Source organism: Panthera uncia, chromosome C2 (genome assembly GCF_023721935.1).
Source record: "Panthera uncia isolate 11264 chromosome C2, Puncia_PCG_1.0, whole genome shotgun sequence".
Lineage (NCBI taxonomy): Eukaryota > Metazoa > Chordata > Mammalia > Carnivora > Felidae > Panthera > Panthera uncia.
Window position 1 is genome coordinate 143,497,642 of NC_064810.1, and position 17,607 is coordinate 143,515,248.

Sequence of the window (17,607 nt, forward strand, 5' to 3'; positions counted from 1 at the left end):
GGAATTCAGAGTTAGGATCTGTCACTGGCACCAGCTTCCTCCCTTAGTAACTTCCTGGAGAAACAGCCGAATCTCAGAATCACTGCTCTAGGACATCCTGGCAGATACTGGCGCTCCAGTGACTTCCCTCTGCCATGGGCTCCTCGCTTTTTTTGTGCATGTGCCACGGACAAAAGTCCATAGACTTCTTGGAAGTCTGGTGAACCCAGTGGACCCCTTCTCAAAAGGATGTTTTTAAATGCATAAAATATAATATGCAGGATTCCAAGGAAAATTAATGATATTGAAATATAATTGTCAAATGTTTTAAAAACTACATTTGTGATACAGCAATATGTGCTTATGTAATAATGCTTTAACAAGATCTAGCATCAGATCTAAGACACTGAAGTATATTAAGTGATGAGTATAAATGATAGACAAAGACATCTTGTGATAAATGTAACATGGCATGAAAATACCTGTGGTTTCTACTGGTAACAAAGTCATAGCTGCAGCTACTCGTAGGAAATGTTACTTTAGCCAATAGTTGGAGAAAATAAAAAGATGTGATTTCTTCCCATTTAAATTCACAGATCTACTGAATTCTATCCATGGAGCCCAGGCTAATAACTTTTCTATTAGAGTGTAGAGACTTATTTTTTATGAATCTTAAAGAAATTCTCATATTTGTACTCCTCCCCTCCCAGAAGTATATGGTTTCCTCCACCACCCAAAAGCAGAGCATTCCAATGAAACCTTTCGTAAGCCAAAATGACGTAAAGCAAAGAAGCAATTACCATTCATTTATTTGGAAACATTTTTGAGCATTCCCACATTCCCGCAAATAATCACTTTTTAGGCTTTTCTGATACTGTGGGACACATCTTGCTAACAGATGCACAAAATAAATTGAGATAAAGCGCAGATGTTCACAGAGTTCGAAGCTATGGCGGCCTGATGCTGAGCTGCTGAGTGTGGTTCCCAGGGAAGGGGCTTGGCAGGGCTGGTCTCGCTGCTGGGGTGGGGGTCGGGGGTGGGGGGTGCCTCCTCTACAACAGCTCACTGCAAAACAAACACTGGATGCCATTTTCTTTTTGCCTTCTTTCATAGAAGTCAGAATACTCTCTGGATTTCTTTCAGTTAGCATAAACAGTTACTAGTGTAGATCTTGTGTAAAAAGCCAGTGACTTAACAGGAACGTTTAAGAAGTAGAGAACACCTGTGTCTAACTGGATGGCACGTGACAAGGGAGCGTAATGTGATTGTCAGGGCACTAGTTACCTGACATCCAGGCAACAGCTTATTATGTAGAAATTCCAGTGGTTCGGCAGTTACATCTTGAGCGTCCTATGTTGTCAAAGGCCCTGGGGTAGACTCTGACAAAAGAGATTTTAGGTTCTCCCTCATGTAAGACTTTTCTTCCCAGGCAGGGAAGAGACACCTATTCATGGGGACACTACTCAACTGTGGTTCTTAGTTAAAAACCAAAGAGAATCACCTGCACACCTAGAACATGCCGTTTGGGATGTGTTATCTAAGAACTGCTAATATCACTTAATAGATGTTTATAAAATCGCCTAGTGCCCATTGAAGGCAACCAGTTTATCAAGCTAAGGGGTTTTATAAATTCATTCTTCATTGGCTTTCACCAATGTGAAGTGTAGAGACAACATGGTGGGGCTCCCATCAGACCGTTCGTTTCACATAGTAGCTTTGCTGCTGCCTCAATTTATGATCTTGGGAAATCATTTAATCCATATAACCCTTAGCTTCCCTATCTGTATAATGGGGCTTATAATAATAGTCATATCTACCTCCTAGGGTTTTTCTGTAGATTAAAAAAAATATGATATAAAATTGGGGTGCCTGGGTAGCTCAGTTGGTTGAGCTTCCAACTTGGGCTCAGGTCGTGGTCTCATGGTTCATGGGTTCGAGCCCCGCGTCGGGCTCTGTGCTGACAGCTCAGAGCCTGGAGCCTGCTTGAGATTCTGTGTCTCTCTTTCTCCGCCTCCCCCATTCACGCTCTGTCTCTCAAAAAATAAACATTAAAAAAAATTATATAATATATATATAATATATATATTTTATATTATATATACATATATATACATATATACACATATATGTATATATATATGTATATATATGTGTGTGTGTGTATATATATATAAGTTAGCACATAGCCAGGCTCATACTAAGTATTCAGTATCTTAGTTCTTGCGTAATTGAGGGTTGGTGAAAAGAAATACCATCTCCTGGTACTCTCTGAGTAAAGGAAATGCCAGCTTGTGCCTATACCTGAATCTGCTTTTGTAGCAGCCCAAGGGTTAATACCGAGAGGGTGTGGGTGGCTCCTATTTAGATAAAACCACATCCCAGAGCTCCCTTTTAACCCTGTTTGCTATTGTTAGGGTTTTCCACCACCTCTTTGAAGTTTCAAGATTGACAGATGTTATTCAGTCATTCCCGCCCCATCAAATTTTTACATGTAGGTTTTCAAAAAGAAATCACAGGAAATTTGAGGGGAAAGTAAAACTTTTGGTTTCTGACACTGAACTGGGGGGGGCGGTGGGGGCGCGGTTGGGGATTTCTAGAATCTTCTTCACACATAAATTTCAGGGGATTTCTGTTTTTGTGTTTCCCTTAGCCTGGAAAAGAATAGAAATTAGCAAGGAAGATCCTTTTCATCTATGGCCAGGAATTATAAAAAATCATCAGCAATAAATAAACAGTTCATTTGAATGTTTTGCATGCTTTAATGAATTGAAGACACAGCCAAGTAAATATGCAGTATTTATATTTTTATATTTTATAAAAAGTATCTTAGGGGCACCTGGGTGGCTCAGTCAGTTAAGTGCCAACTTCAGCTCAGGTCATGATCTCTCGGTTCATGAGCCCTGCATTGGGCTGTGTGCTGACAGTTCAGAGCCTGGAACCTGCTTCGGATTCTTTGTCTCCCTCTCTCTCTGCTCCTCCCCTCCTCGTGCCCACTTGCTCTCTATCTCTCTCATACAATAAACATTTAAAAAATTGTTTTTGTAATATTTTATATTTTCTAAAATATTTCAAAATATTTTAGTAAAATATTTAATAAAATAGAATATTTTAAAATATTTTCTAAAATATTCTAAAAATTTTATATTTATATTTCATATTTTAATATATTTAGATATATAATTATATATTTTATAATTTATATATTAATTTATATTTATATATTTTATAATTGTATTGCTGCCCCAATAGAAACAGAATATATTCACCTTGGACCAAAGTGAACTCTCCCCAAATTCTGCCAATGTGTTACAGGTTGTTTAAAAAAAAAACACCCACACAAGAGGGGCCTGCAGACTTAGTCTATATAGAGCAAGGTAGGGAGTATTTCAGGCTTTCTGGGCCAGATATCATCTCCGCTGCACGCACTTGTTAGTCTCTTTCTTTTTCTAAGCAACTCTTTCACAAACAAATAAAGCAACAAATGTTTGTAGCCCACAGGGCTGTACAAAAATAAGCCTTGGGCTGTGGTTTGCCAGCCCCTGCTGCAGCACGGAAAACGTGTGAGGGCTGTTGTCCTGTGAAGTCACCATCCATCCACCTTCTATAGCGAACACTTGCTGAGTAGTGTAAGTGCCCCTTCCTCAGCCTGGCACTGGGTATAAGGATGGCGATCGATACACAGGTTTACCCATAAAGAGCTTACTTTCTCTTGGGGGAGACCAGCAATGCAGGGATCAAACCGATCTATGATCATAAGGCATCGTGTAGTTACAGACAAGTGGGTGCTTGAAGCAGACACATTCATGGGATACTTCAGATAATAGAGGCAGAGTTACCAGGAGGGAATGTTGTTTTCTGCTCTATTCCTTCATCTGCCCCCCCTCCTTAACCTTGCTCTCCAGGCTCATACTTTGTTGAAAGATGGGGACAGTCTGTACTTACTCCACAGGAACTGTCTTCGTTTGCAGTTCCAGCCCTCTCTGCCACTGCCTTGTGCCATTGTCACTTACGGTGTCTCACCTGTCCTTTGTCCTATTCATGCCTTCCAGTGTGAGCAAGAATTTGGGTTTGCAAGAGTCAATTGCCATATTGTTTCCCTTTTCCTATTCTTTTTTTAAAAATGCACTAGGGGCGCCTGAGTGGCTCGCTCGGTTAAGCGTCCAACTTCAGCTCAGGTCATGATCTCACAGTCCATGAGTTCGAGCCCCGCGTCGGACTCTGGGCTGATAGCTCAGAGCCTGGAGCCCGCTTCGGATTCTCTGTCTCCCTCTGTCTGCCCCTCCTCTGCTTGCACTCTGTCGCATTGTCTCAAAAATAAATAAATGTTAAAAGAAATTTTTTTTTTTAATGCACCAAGAGACCTTTCCCCAAAAGAGTGACTTTTTTTTCCCCCTCTTGGTTGCTGAAATTCAGATGTGTGGGGGTTGCTCTTCCAGCGTTTTGTGGCATCTCCTTAAGATCTGAAGTTTTCATCTAGAACATACAGGCAGTTGAAGTTGGTGTTCCCACTCAGAACTGACCTCAAGACTCAGCGGTACATCATGTGAAACCTAACCACTCCCAACTGGCTTGCTACAAGCTTCCTTTCTCACTGAGCTTTGTTGACTGACGATACCAGACATGATTTAGGTGACGGATTCTCTTTGAAAGGTAATGGTTCTCTCCCTCGTACCTGGACTGTATTCTTATCACTGTATTCTCATCAAACGCATACAGTAGGTGAAAACTGCCATTTGAACAACTATGCATACTCTCTCTGACATGCTCTCCGGTTCCGTGTCACCTACCCAACCTTTTTTCTTTCTGTGTCCTTGCGTGGAGCTATTGGTTTGGGAAAACTACTCTTCCTCAAATCATATATTCTTATTTTTTAACAGAACATTTCTTCTGGTCACCACTCACTTTTTCCCATTTTTCGTTGACCAGTTCAAAGGTAGTCCTTGCCACTGTGGTTCCCTGTTTCTCCAAGCTTTTCTATATTCTGCCAACACATAGACTGTAGCACACATTTAGCCCCGTCCCTGCTCGCTGTATTATCTCTATGCATTTGTACACGTGCCCTAATCCTCTCCTGGGTTATAACCTCTTTGAGGGCAATGCCATACCCACAGTGGCATCCAACAGTGCTGTGTTCAATGAGTGAATCTAGTCTCTGATCGTGAGGACTGCTTCTTCACAGGTACCTTTGAGGGGAAATGAACGACGTATAAAACCAGTAGAATTCTGGCATTCTCGTCCAGTGGAGACAAGCTAACACAAAGCTCTCGCTGAACCATGACTGCCTTTCTCTGTCTTCTGCCACTGACTGTTTCTATGCTCTTCTTCCCAGAGCCAGGCCAGGCTAGCACATGACCCAAAGCTTGACATACAAGACATTGTATGTGGTCAGATAGCTGGTGCTAAGGACTCCCCTCCAGCAATCCCCAGGCATGCTTCAGTGGTCCAAGCTAGAAAAATGCCTGCCTTTCTTTTTACTCTTCTCACCTTTGTAGTAATATTTCCACTGTTGTGGGGCGCCTGGGTCCAACTCTCGATTTTGGCTCAGGTCGTGATCTCACAGTTCGTGAGTTTGAGCCCCGCATCGGGCTCTGCAATGACAGCACCGGTCTGCTTGGGATCTTCTCTCTCCCTCCCTCTCTGCCCTTTCCCTGCTCTCTCTTTCTCTCTCAAAATAAACATTAATTTTTTTAAAAAAAAAGACTATTTCCACTGTTGCTAGTAAGAATTCCTATTCTAGGAAAATGCACGCTCAAAAGAGGGATGTTGGGTGGGTATAAGGTACCTGCCTTCCAGAAAGACCCTTTGCATCGATTTCTCTCCCCACCACCTATGTTTAAGGGTGGCCTGGGTGTCGGTCAGAACAGGACAAGCTAGAGTTTAGAAAAGAACAAAGACTCTGGTGGAGGTGTAGCGGTCTCTTCGTTTTCACCAGATACCACATACACAAACTCTTTGGAGGCAGGAGCGGTCATTCTTCCTATATGACCGAAGCCTCCTGCTCAGCCTTGGGCTTAGTTAACACCCAGTAAATGCTTTGTCCGTTTAGTGAGCACTTGCCGAGGACCTGATGTGTGCTAGGCACTGTTTACAGTAGTACCGGAGAAAGACACGGCCCCTGCCGGCATGGAGTTCTCAGTCCGCTGAGGGTGGGGGAAGTAGAGAAAGGCAGATGTGAAACCAGTAACCAAAATCATAGCTATTTAATTCAAATTGTGCTAAGTTGTCGCATAGGAAAAATGTAGAGCGTCGTGAGAATATATAAAACAAAACGTTTTCCCACATTTTCCTAGATTTCCTTTAGAGGGTGACATCGAAGCTGAAGTTTGAGGGATGAATGGGAGACATTGAATAGGTGGCCAGAGGCGGGGAAGACTGCGCAGGTGCACCCATCCCTGGAACAAAAAGTCACGATATAGTATCCACAAAAATAACGCGGGTGTCAAACCCTCTAGATGCCTAAGGCGTGGGCCCGCTCCCTGACCGTGTACACCCGCTGAACCCAACTTCTTCTCTCCCTTGTTTTGTTTCCACATCAGAATACGCCACCAACAACCCTGACCTGTTGTTGGTCATATTCCAAGTGACAGGCGTCAGCCTCCTGCCCCCGCTGGGGATCGCCATAGCCGTCATCATCATCTTCTACTGCTACCGTGTTCACCGGCAGCAGAAGCTGAGCCCATCCTGGGAGACCAGCAAGCCGCGAAAGCTCATGGAGTTCAGCGAGCACCTCGCCATCATCCTGGAAGACGACCGCTCTGACATCAGCTCTACCTGCGCCAACAACATCAACCACAACACAGAGCTGCTGCCCATTGAGCTGGACACCCTGGTGGGGAAAGGCCGCTTCGCCGAGGTCTACAAGGCCAAGCTGAAGCAGAACACTTCTGAACAGTTCGAGACCGTGGCGGTCAAGATCTTCCCTTACGAGGAGTACGCCTCCTGGAAGACGGAGAAGGACATTTTCTCAGACATCAACCTGAAGCACGAGAACATACTGCAGTTCCTGACAGCCGAGGAGCGCAAGACGGAGCTGGGGAAGCAGTACTGGCTGATCACGGCCTTCCACGCCAAGGGCAACCTGCAGGAGTACCTGACGCGGCACGTCATCAGCTGGGAGGACCTGCGCACGCTGGGCAGCTCCCTCGCCCGGGGCATTGCCCACCTGCACAGCGACCACACCCTGTGCGGGAGGCCCAAGATGCCCATCGTGCACAGGGACCTCAAGAGCTCCAATATCCTCGTCAAGAACGATCTGACCTGCTGCCTGTGTGACTTTGGGCTTTCCCTGCGTCTGGACCCGACCCTGTCTGTGGATGACCTGGCCAACAGCGGGCAGGTAAGTTAGACCTGGATCCCCTTGCTTGTAGGGGGCCCCGCCCTACCTCTCCATCCATCTCCCGTGTCTTTTGTCTCCAGTGGCCCTGTGCTCTGCACACCTCTCAAGGGAATGTAGCCGAGGTCGGGAGTTGGCCCTGGAAATGCCCCACTGTCTTCTGCCAGGGTGTCGTTACTACTGGACAGCATTTCTCCTCCTGTTTCTGCAGACCTCTTCCAGTTCAAGACAGACATTCTTCTCCTTGAGTCGGTCTTCATTTTCCTCCTGTTTGCAGAGTACATTTCATTGCTTCTAACGCCCTTAGTGCTTTGCCTCTATTTTTTCCCCTCTCTTACTCTTCTGCTGAGCACTTCCTACTCGGTACTATTGGTGGCCACGTTGTTTTCTTTTTACCATTCTAGAAGGCAACCTCCTTGAAGCCCAAAAGCACATCCATTTGGTCATATCTAGCACAAAGCCTTGAACGGTGAAAGTGACCAATAGATACTTACTGAGTGAGTTGACAGACTGAGTGAATATACAATTCTACGGTTTTTTTGAAGCATCTCATAGGTGAAAATAGAAACCTTTTTGGGTAAGGAGGTATTGGAAAGTCACTAGAAATTACCAAGCCATCCTTCACGAATGACGGCGCTCCATGTTTTCACACACTGGAAGCTCGATGTGGATTACAGTAGAGTCTGGAAAGCACCGTTGTTTCCTCCGAGAAAGTGGGGGTATGTGCTTCTGAAGCATTCAGTTGCTCTTTGGTCTGGCCTCTTGGGTCCGTGGCTGCACAGGCATTGTTGGGGTAAACATATGGAATGCAACATGGACAGATTAATATGGCAGGGTAGTGAGGCATGCAATGACCTATTGAAAAGAAGAATTCCCTCTGATACATACGATTAAGAAACATTCCTTGGGATAGTCATTTCAATTCACGTGACCTGCCCTAGATTCTTGAAAAGGTAAGGACTTCATTGTTATTTAGTTGAGCTATAGATACTGCAAAATCAGACATTTAAGTGATTGCTTCCCTAGAAATATCTTTCTCCTTTTTTCCTGTGTATACCACTGTTTTTGCATTATCAGCCATTGTCCAAAGAAAACTGCATAGCATGCTCATCAAAATTATAAAATGATCTAGATTTGGCCTTCTACTATAGAAATACTTTCACGCAGCTTAGTTCAGTAGAGATTTTATGAAGGTACACTACATTCTTGGCACACTAGAACGTACCACGGGGTAAACAAAGAATATTGAGGCCGTCCTTAAGTGACAGAAACTAATGGCAATTATTCTTACTTTCACCATAAATCTTGGTGTTTCAGGAATGAGAAAATAGTTATTTGCAAAAGCAAAAATAAAGTTCTAACATATCACAGATGTCGTCTCCCCAGTCATCTGTGAGGATGTTATTGTATAATACAATGACATGTATCATGAAGGGAGAGAAAGCAGCCCTGGGGTTTGACATTTCCTTATTTTGGCGTGCTTTGTTTATATTTTTAAAAGTGTTTTCAGGGAGAGAAAAACTATTTTTAAAAATAATTTCAGAGGCTGTCCCTTTCTGTACCAGTCTCATTATTTAAAAGAGCGGTGTGCTTTTCAAAGATCATCTGCATGTGTAGAGAACAAACATCAGCTATATTTTTAGAATAAAAATGCAGCTGGATTTCACGATGGGCCTCAATGTCTGTTTTTGCTTTAGGTGGGAACTGCAAGATACATGGCTCCAGAAGTCCTAGAGTCCAGGATGAATTTGGAGAATGTTGAATCCTTTAAGCAGACGGATGTCTACTCCATGGCTCTGGTCCTCTGGGAAATGACATCTCGCTGTAATGCGGTGGGAGGTATGTATGGACCACCCCCATACCGTGGGGGTAGACGTGTCTTCAAAATGATGTCACGTTGTTCGCTTCAAGCGTGATTCCGGGGGTACGACAGAGTTAACCCCACGGTGAGAGCTAGCTGAGATCGGTTAGTACACAGCCATTCCAGAATGACTGAGAATTGTGCTAAGAAGCCTAGATTTTTCAGCTGAAAACCATGTTTGGAGCAGAAGGCTTTCTATCCCCTTCTCTACAGTATAATTACTTTTCTCTTGACACCTCTCCACGGATATTTAAATATCTGGCAAGAGATGAACACTAGTAATATTTATAAGAATTACTCCTGTTTATCAAATAGATCATGTCGTTAGGAAAAATATCGGATTTTTGTTTGTTTTTATATTTGAAGGTTTTGAAACCCATCACCTATTTGCCTGGGTCCCTGTGTGGGGACGGCACTTCCTGTCTGGCCGACCCCGTTATTTTCTGCTGCCTGCCTTCCCCCCGTGGCACATCCAAAACTAACTTGGTTTTTCCTTGCGCAGTGAAATTTGTTTAACCAAGTTTCAGCCCCTGAGAATAATTTTCTGCTTGAAAGCTTTGACAGTTCCAAAACGAATCCTTCGACCAGTATGAGTTGTGTAAGAGACGGTGGTGCTGTTGTCACCGTCAGAATAAATTTACCTAGATTTCGGTATCTTTTCTATCCTTTCAAACCCGTTATTCTATAAACATGAGCTGGAGATTGTGTCTCTGTCTTTCCCTCTGTCAGCGCAGCCGGCTTATTAAGGCCCTATGTGAACTCTCTGCTTCCATTGTTATCAATGACTGAAGCCCTTTCCTGTTGATATTTGCTGAGTGTGGAAGAATTCGGGCTAATGGGGAAGAACTGAGTTCACCAACTTTTACGAGGTCTAAAAATGGATACAGTATAAACAAGTTTTCCCAAGGAAGGAACAGGATCTCATTTGCTCAGCTAGTCTCAGAAAACCTTTCATAACCTTTAGGATAAGAACGGATGGGTTTTGGGGAACCGGAAAGAGGCCATCCCGGTTCTCATTTTGTTTGATCTTAAGCCCACAGTCCTGCGTCTCTCATCTCCGCTCAGGCTGCAGAAACTCAAGTTATTTATCTCTCCTCACTTGGATCCAGCTAAAAGCCCTTCACTTGATTTAGTGTGTGAACTCACGTATTAAGCCCTTTTCTTTACCTTCTTTTGGAAAGCATTGTGGATTTTTTTGGGGTTTTTTTGGTTTAGAGGTTTTTCGTTTTTTGTTTTTTTCGAAGGGGGTGGAATGTATCTTAAAAACATTAAAGACAGATTCTTCGCTTCATCTTAATTTCAGAGACCTTTCCTTTTTTTAAATATTTTTCAAGTTTTCTTATTTTTGAGAGAGAGAAAGAGAGAACATGAGAGCACGAGCAGGGGAGGGGCACAGAGAGAGGGAGAGAGAATTTTAAGCGGGATCTGTGATGTCAGCACAGAGTCCAATGCGGGGCTTGAACTCACAAACCATGAGATCATGATGACCTGAGCCAAAGTCGGATGCTCAACTGACTGAGCCACCCAGGTGCTTCTCACAGACTTTTCTTCTGTATTTCAGGAGTCCCATGGAAAGAACATAGAGTCGGCAGATAGACACATTCCCTCCCAGCTGTTGTAGAGACACAGGTAGAAGGACAGGTCTTGCCCTCAGGAAGCTTGACTGATGAGACAGACTTTTTTTTTTTTTCTTCTTTACTTTCAAAAAAATTTACAAATTCATCAGTTTGTTGCCTTAGAAATGAAATCAATTATAATTCCCCCCAGTTGATGTTAGGCTTTAATTTTGAAGGTCTAAGAAAGAGGGTGGGATGTAGAGAAAGCTTTCCTTAAGCTTAAACCTTCTTTTCTCTCACTTGAAATGCAATGTGTGTAATTACTATCTTCTATTGACCATCTGATTTCAAAAAAGGAAATGTGGAATCTGAAGCTTAACTTGGTATGGCGAATTAGAGATTGAGATTGTATTTTGCCACATAGGTCAACTAATATTCCATTCCATCCAGTTTTATTCTGAGTAGCAGGCATCTAACTGCATGCGGGAGGATGCTAACCATTAGGGGACAGTCTTGTAGGGAATGTGAAACCCCAGCTGTCCTGCCGTTAAGGGACGCCATTCTGTTCTTACGGTTGAGCCCAGACTCTTACGTGAATGCTAAGCCTGGCCCTCGCTCGCCTTTCTAGCCTCATCTCCCCATAGCACTGTCATTCCACACGGCACGTCTTCTATGAATGCCTTTTAGGTCTCAACCCTAGGCTTTGTCTCGTGCTATTGACTGGGGCCGAAGTAGACTTCTAAACACGCAAGTGCAGGTCAGTTGTGACCAGTGCTGCACGAAGGTGAGGCAAGGACACGGGGCCCCAAAAGCCCACGTCAGCTGAGGGGAGCGAGACAGTAGGGTCGGGCAGGGAGGGCTCTGGAAGGATGCGTAAGACTTAGGACTGTCCTCTTGAGTTGCTTCTTTATCAGCCTCTCTCTGCGAGGCGGCTCGAGGGGAACAGAGAAAGAGCACTACCACCCCACTGGACCAGTCAAGTCTTTCTTATCAGATGACAGAATGGCAACAGTTGATCATAGCACTCTTCCGAAGCCAACTGGTACAGCCCCCTTCACACGGAGGAGCTCGAGAGGTGGGCTGCAATCATGGAAGAGGGTGGTCCAAGTGGAAAGGCATCCTGGTGGAAGCAGCTGTGATCATGAAGAAAGCCACGAAGCAGTAGTAGCCACCGTTCCCTGGCCACTTGCTTCGTGGGTCAGCTCATCCAGCCTACCGAGCACTCTCGGGCGCTGGTATTAAATGCTGCATTTTACAGATGGGAAAACTGAGGCTTCGGGAAGTGGGAAAGCCGTGTGGCCACGACACTGCTGGCCTGACCAGTGGAGGACATCGTAAAGAAAGGACATCACGGATTGGGCAGCCAGTGCTACCTTGTGCATCCTGGCCTCTAATTCAGTGTCTTTCTGGAAGTAGCCAGCAAGACTGTCACACTTGAGGAACGTTCAGTGATGGCCTCACTCGTGAAAGTCTCCAGGGATGGACTTTCCTGCCTCCTCTGGGTGCACCTCTATTAACAGATTCCTAAAGCTCTTAATTTCTGAGCATGTTACAGACTCAGTGCCTTAAAGTCTGAGATAACTTCTTTATCCTTATTTCTCTGAAGATCTGTTTATTCGTTCATTCCTTCTCTTAACAAATATTTATTGAGTACCAGTTGCAAGGCAGGCATTATTCAAATGCTAAGGACACAGCAGTGGGGGGCAAAAAAAACAAACAGAAAAAATGCCCTCTCTGTCCTCCAGAGACAAGGAGTCTGTGAAGAACTAATATTGTAGAAAGAGGGGTAATGAGCAAACAGATAAGTGATTACAGCACCGGGGTGGGAGTAGGCAGATATGAATTTAGAAAGCAAAATAAAGAGTCAGGGACAGATCATGGCAGAGCGCATCATCTCGGACACTCGGATCACCTGAAAGAACACAGCAGTCAGGAAAACAGGTCTTTCAGAGTTGTTTGAAGAAGGAGCCAGATCGCAGGAGGTGATTGGTCTGTGACTGTCTTAGAAAGGAGGAAAGTCGTGAAATCGTCCTTCAGCAAGGACAGACCCGGAGACGGGCCCTGCTTTACAAAGAAATCTCTGTCCGGCTTTTGGTTTATTTGGTGTTCATGCAAGCGTTTGCGGTGCGTGGGAGGCGGAGGACGGCGGGGACCCTTTCGGGGCCCCCCCTCTGGCGAGCACAGCAGACACAATATTCACATCACCCCCAGCCAAAACGGACCCACCAGAAAACCGACTTCCAAATAAATCCCTGGCCACTGAGGTCTTTGAATAGAAACTGACACACGGCAGCCCTCGGAGCAGGCGTTTAACGAGGGGAGAGACGCAGCTCTTAAGCATCCTGTCTGCCCGCCACAGGCCTGGAAGGCAGAAAAAGAAAGGCAAAAGAGAAAAACAACAACGACGACGAAGAGGGGTGGGGGAGGAGGGCTGAAGAGAGGATAAGAGGCGCTCGAAGTTTTCCTGGGTTTCAGGGGAGCATCATTTAGAAGCAGATGCAAAACTCAGGGGTGCTGCCTCGAGGACCAGTGTCAGCCTGCTCTATGAAGTTGGAGCTGCCAGATGCCGACTTTCGGAGGAAGAGCATCGTGTCCCAGAGACTTGCCCTCTGCGTGTGCAAAATCCGGGGGGGTGGGGGGAGCGGCAAGGGTGGTGTTTCTCTTAAGAGCCTCCTGAGAGACATGAGAGGAAGCTGCCAGGATCTGGGAGGGATGGCTTCCATCAGTGGAAAGACTCTGGGGAAAGCCTGGGAGAGGGGAGCCGGAAAGGAGAGCAAGCCGTACGCGATGAAGAAGTTCGGCAGACAAGATGTTGTTTGAGGCAGCCGGGGAGATCCCGAGGTGGAGGTGTCGTGTCGGGCCCTGGGGCGCCCGGCCTGGGAAGCAGCCTGAGGGTGGGACAGAGACTGGGTCCGAGTGAATAGTTCTGTCATGGGGACGTCTGCCTGGGGTTGGTTGCCTCAGAGCCTGGAACAGGAATGGAGCCTGAGTGGTTTATTTGGGAAGAGATCCCAGGAAATGCCAGTAAGCGAAGGCAGAAGAGAGTCAGGAAAGGGGAGGAAGCCGGGAAAGGGCGGGTCATCAAGCAGGCCATCGCTGCAGGCAGCTGGAACACAGTCCTGCCGGGGACTCCGGGAGCAGACACACACACGAACACACACACGCACGCACGCACGCACGCACGCCCTGGGAGCACACCATCCGACCCACGGGCAAGCTGGCTGTTTTCCTCCCAAACCCCATCCATCGTGGGTTCAAGGTCGCTCCCGGGGCCAGTCGGAAGGGCGAACACAACCTGCCCAGCAGGTTCCACCTGTGTTGGGCCAGTGGGCGTGGACAGCCGCGTGGCCAGCGGCCTTCTGGCAGTATATGGAGTAACGGTACGGGGAGCCCGCTCCCCCCTTGACTGGCGTGATGACAGTTCCTTGCAGAAGGGAGGCCTGAGCCGTGGCATCATTTGATCAGATGCACAGACGGCACCTCCAGAAAATCACGCATTAACGCCGCGGCCAACACCGCCCTGATCTGGTGCTCGCGGCACAGGTTGTGACAGGCTCCTCTTCCCCCGCCAGCCCACCTGTTTCGCCAAAACCCAGAATGGACCAGCATTTGGGTTTCATGCTGGTCAATAAAAGCAGTTAGGGAGAAGGCTGCTCGTTGCCATCAGTGAGGGGTTTTCTCGTTGGCTCTTTTGTTCTTTTGTGTAACTCGTTTAGAAATTACACACTGTAACCGTCCGACAGATTTCCATAAGGTTCCCCTTCTCGGAGCCATGCGGTGCGGAGGGGCCGGCCAAGGCAGGGAGGGACACATTTGTCACATTTGTGTTTCCACCTGGGGCTGCCCCAGCTGGGCTTGTTCTGGCCAGCGGGGGGAGAAAGAACTCACCGAAACACTTAGTAGAGAGGAGAAAGCATGCAGGCTTCCTAAAAAGGCAAAGCCAGTTCATCAGAGGAACAGTAATAGAGCCCGCGATCTGAGCGTTCTTCCCGGAATCCAGCGTGCTCTCTGGCCTCGGTTTTCGCAACTGGAAAATGAACTGTTGGATCCCATCTCTCAAGACTCTTCTTCAGCGTTCTCTGTCTGACTCATTTGAAATGTTGAAAGTATGTTTAATAACTTGCATTCAGCTCCTCTGTCAAGACGCAACTCCTATTCCTTGCAAAACACGTACAACAGTCCTGCTGAGAGCATGGGCTGCAGAGGGTGCTGGCCCTTGGACGGGTTGTTCCAGATTTGCGACATGATGAGGACAGAGCGGGGGTGCAGTGACTCTGATAGCGGTCTGGGGTTGCCCAGGACCCCCAAATGGCAATTCTTCTTCCTGTAATTTTCTACAGTGTTTTACCTAAGCTTCAGTCCCCAGTGAATTGGGGGGAGGGGGGCAAAACATCTATCTAGTCTTTTATCAAAAAGAGATAGATTGAGAAGCACTCATCGTAAACAGTAAGGGGCAAATTTAAATCACTTTTTTGGGAAGTTTGTTTTTGAGAGAGAGAGCATTTGCGTGAGCAGGGAGGGGCAGAGATGGAGGGAGAGAGAGAATCCCAAGCAGGTTCTGTGCTGTCAGCATGGAGCCAGACTCGGGGCCTGAACTCACCCACAGTGAGGTCATGACCTGAGCTGAGATCGAGAGTCACATGCTTAACCGACGGAGCCACCCAGATGCCCTTTATCACTTTTAATCCCAGCATTGCACCTAAGCCACTTTTGTGAGACTAAGGATGAGGAGTGGGACAAAGATTTGCTTTTGCCTATATCCGTCTACTTAGTAATTTTGGAGTTTTAAACACATGCATTTTCTAAAATAAAAGCATTTTAAGCACCAACACGAACAACAGATAAGGACAAAAGATAAACAGACGGGGATAAAAGGCATGTAACCTGGACCGAGCAATTTTGCCAGAGTGGATGAAGCAGCTCAGCCCCTAGTTGCCTGAAACCATGGGAGAAAGTTGGAGCTGAAAACCAACCTCTGGTTTGGCCAGTCACCACGTCTGCTCGAGTCCCCGGACCGTCTGGGTTTCAGTGCTTGAGGTTTCATCCCAGGAAGGACCATCGGTGCCCAACTGGCTGACAGAGGCTTTCTGCCCTCAACCACCTGCCCCAGGGCTTAGGCCTCCACCTCGGTCTCTGTGGCCGCCTTCTCCTGCTGAAGCAAAGAAAATATGCACGGTATCCTGAGGGCCTCTGAGCAGACCCGAGGAGCAGTTAGCACCTGGCCTCCAGGAAGAAAGAAACAGCCTCTCTTACAATGTCTGTCGGCGGTCATCCTCCACAACCTGAGTAGAGACCTGAGAAGGCATTGCCTTCACAGCCACAGAAGGGAAAAAAAGGAAAAGAATGTTGGCAGACAGTGGTCTCCACGATCAGAGATTCAAGCCGGTGACTGAGAAGCAGAGGGACACATGCTGCCAAGCACAGGTCATCTTTACCTGTTATAGGGCATGATTTAAAAAACGGGTGGGAGTGTGTACGTTTAAACTGAGGGCAAAAAGCAAAGAAAGAGGAATTGCAAAAATCCTCAAGACAAAAAGCCCGCTTAGCTGTTTTGAAAAATGTATGTTATGTAAATATGACAGTCACCGGGAGTTGAAGAAAAGTCAGCTGAAAATATGCATACACTTTAGTTTTATTTTTTTTTAACATGCATATACTTTAAGTCTCCATCCCGTTTCCTCACTGGAAAGACTACCTCGTTATTAAGGGATGGGGGTGTGCCAGTGTGGGTCACAGCATGGTCACCCAGACTTGTCTATTTTTTTTTTTTAGTGTTTATCTTTGAGAGAGAACGTGCAAGTGGGGGAGGGGCAGAGAGAGAGGGGGACAGAGGACACGAAGCCGGCTCTGCGCTGACAGCAGCGAGCCTAGTGCGGGGCTCGAACTCACAAACTGTGAGATCATGACCAGAGCTAAGTCAGACGCTTAACTAAGCCACCCAGGTGCCCCAGACTTGTCTTATTTATTTATTTATTTATTTATCTAAAATGTTTTTATTTATTTTTGAGACAGAGAGAGACAGAGCATGAGCAGGGGAGGGGCAGAGAGAGAGAGAGAGGGAGGGAGAGGGAGGGAGACACAGAATCAGAAACAGGCTCCAGGCTCTGAGCTGTCAGCACAGAGTCCGATGCGGGGCTCGAACTCACGGACCGCGAGATCATGACCTGAGCTGAAGTCGGACGCTCAACCGACTGAGCCACCCAGGCGCCCCCAGACTTGTCTAATTTAAACTTAAAAGGAGATTCATAGAGTCACACTCTCCCAGTTCAGCTCAGAGAATCCATTCCTTTGCCAGCCACCTTCAGACTGCCCTTGACCTCACCTGCCTACGTTATCTCCCACAAGTCACAGACTCCTACCCCTCAGGGATACCAGGGAGTCTGACAAATCTCACAGCTTCCCAAGGCTTGAGGAAAAGTAGGAAGTAATCCAGTTAAAATTCTCTTCACTCTGGGAAAGGACTGTTGCCTTTGTCTTCTTTTCCAAAGGGGCATTCATTACTTTTTCTTTAAGCAGAAAACAAGCCCGTGCCTAATGCCCTCTGCCATCGTCAGCTCGCCCCCATTCCCCATGGAAACCTGCGTTAGTCCCCACAGAACTTACAAAATTAGACAGTGTGGTTTGTGGAACTTTGAAGATTAGAACTGGAAATTAAATAAATTGGCCCTGGGTTATGACAACCTCAACTCTGGAGATTTTTTTTCTTTGTTCTCTAGGAATCTTAGCCATGAGCTCAACACCTGGGATTGATTCTGATCCCGCCCATTTTCCTTCCCTGACTGCAGTCATCCCCGGCCCCTTTGTGAGCCCTGTGCTGTGGGAATTGTTGATGGGTTAGTACATTCACTTTCTCAGGAAGAAGCCCTGTCAAGGCTTCC

The 17,607-nt window shown here is 46.4% G+C and overlaps 1 protein-coding gene across 2 annotated transcripts in view; it reads left to right on the forward strand.

Moving 5' to 3' along the window:
• TGFBR2 (transforming growth factor beta receptor 2) overlaps positions 1–17,607 on the forward strand; it is a 91,332-nt gene that overhangs the window by 64,705 nt on the left and 9,020 nt on the right. For both annotated transcript variants that reach the window (XM_049628933.1, XM_049628932.1), the window contains 2 exons: positions 6,516–7,315; positions 9,010–9,151. In XM_049628933.1, coding sequence (XP_049484890.1) covers positions 6,516–7,315; positions 9,010–9,151 — 942 coding nt within the window. The remainder of the gene's footprint in view (positions 1–6,515; positions 7,316–9,009; positions 9,152–17,607) is intronic.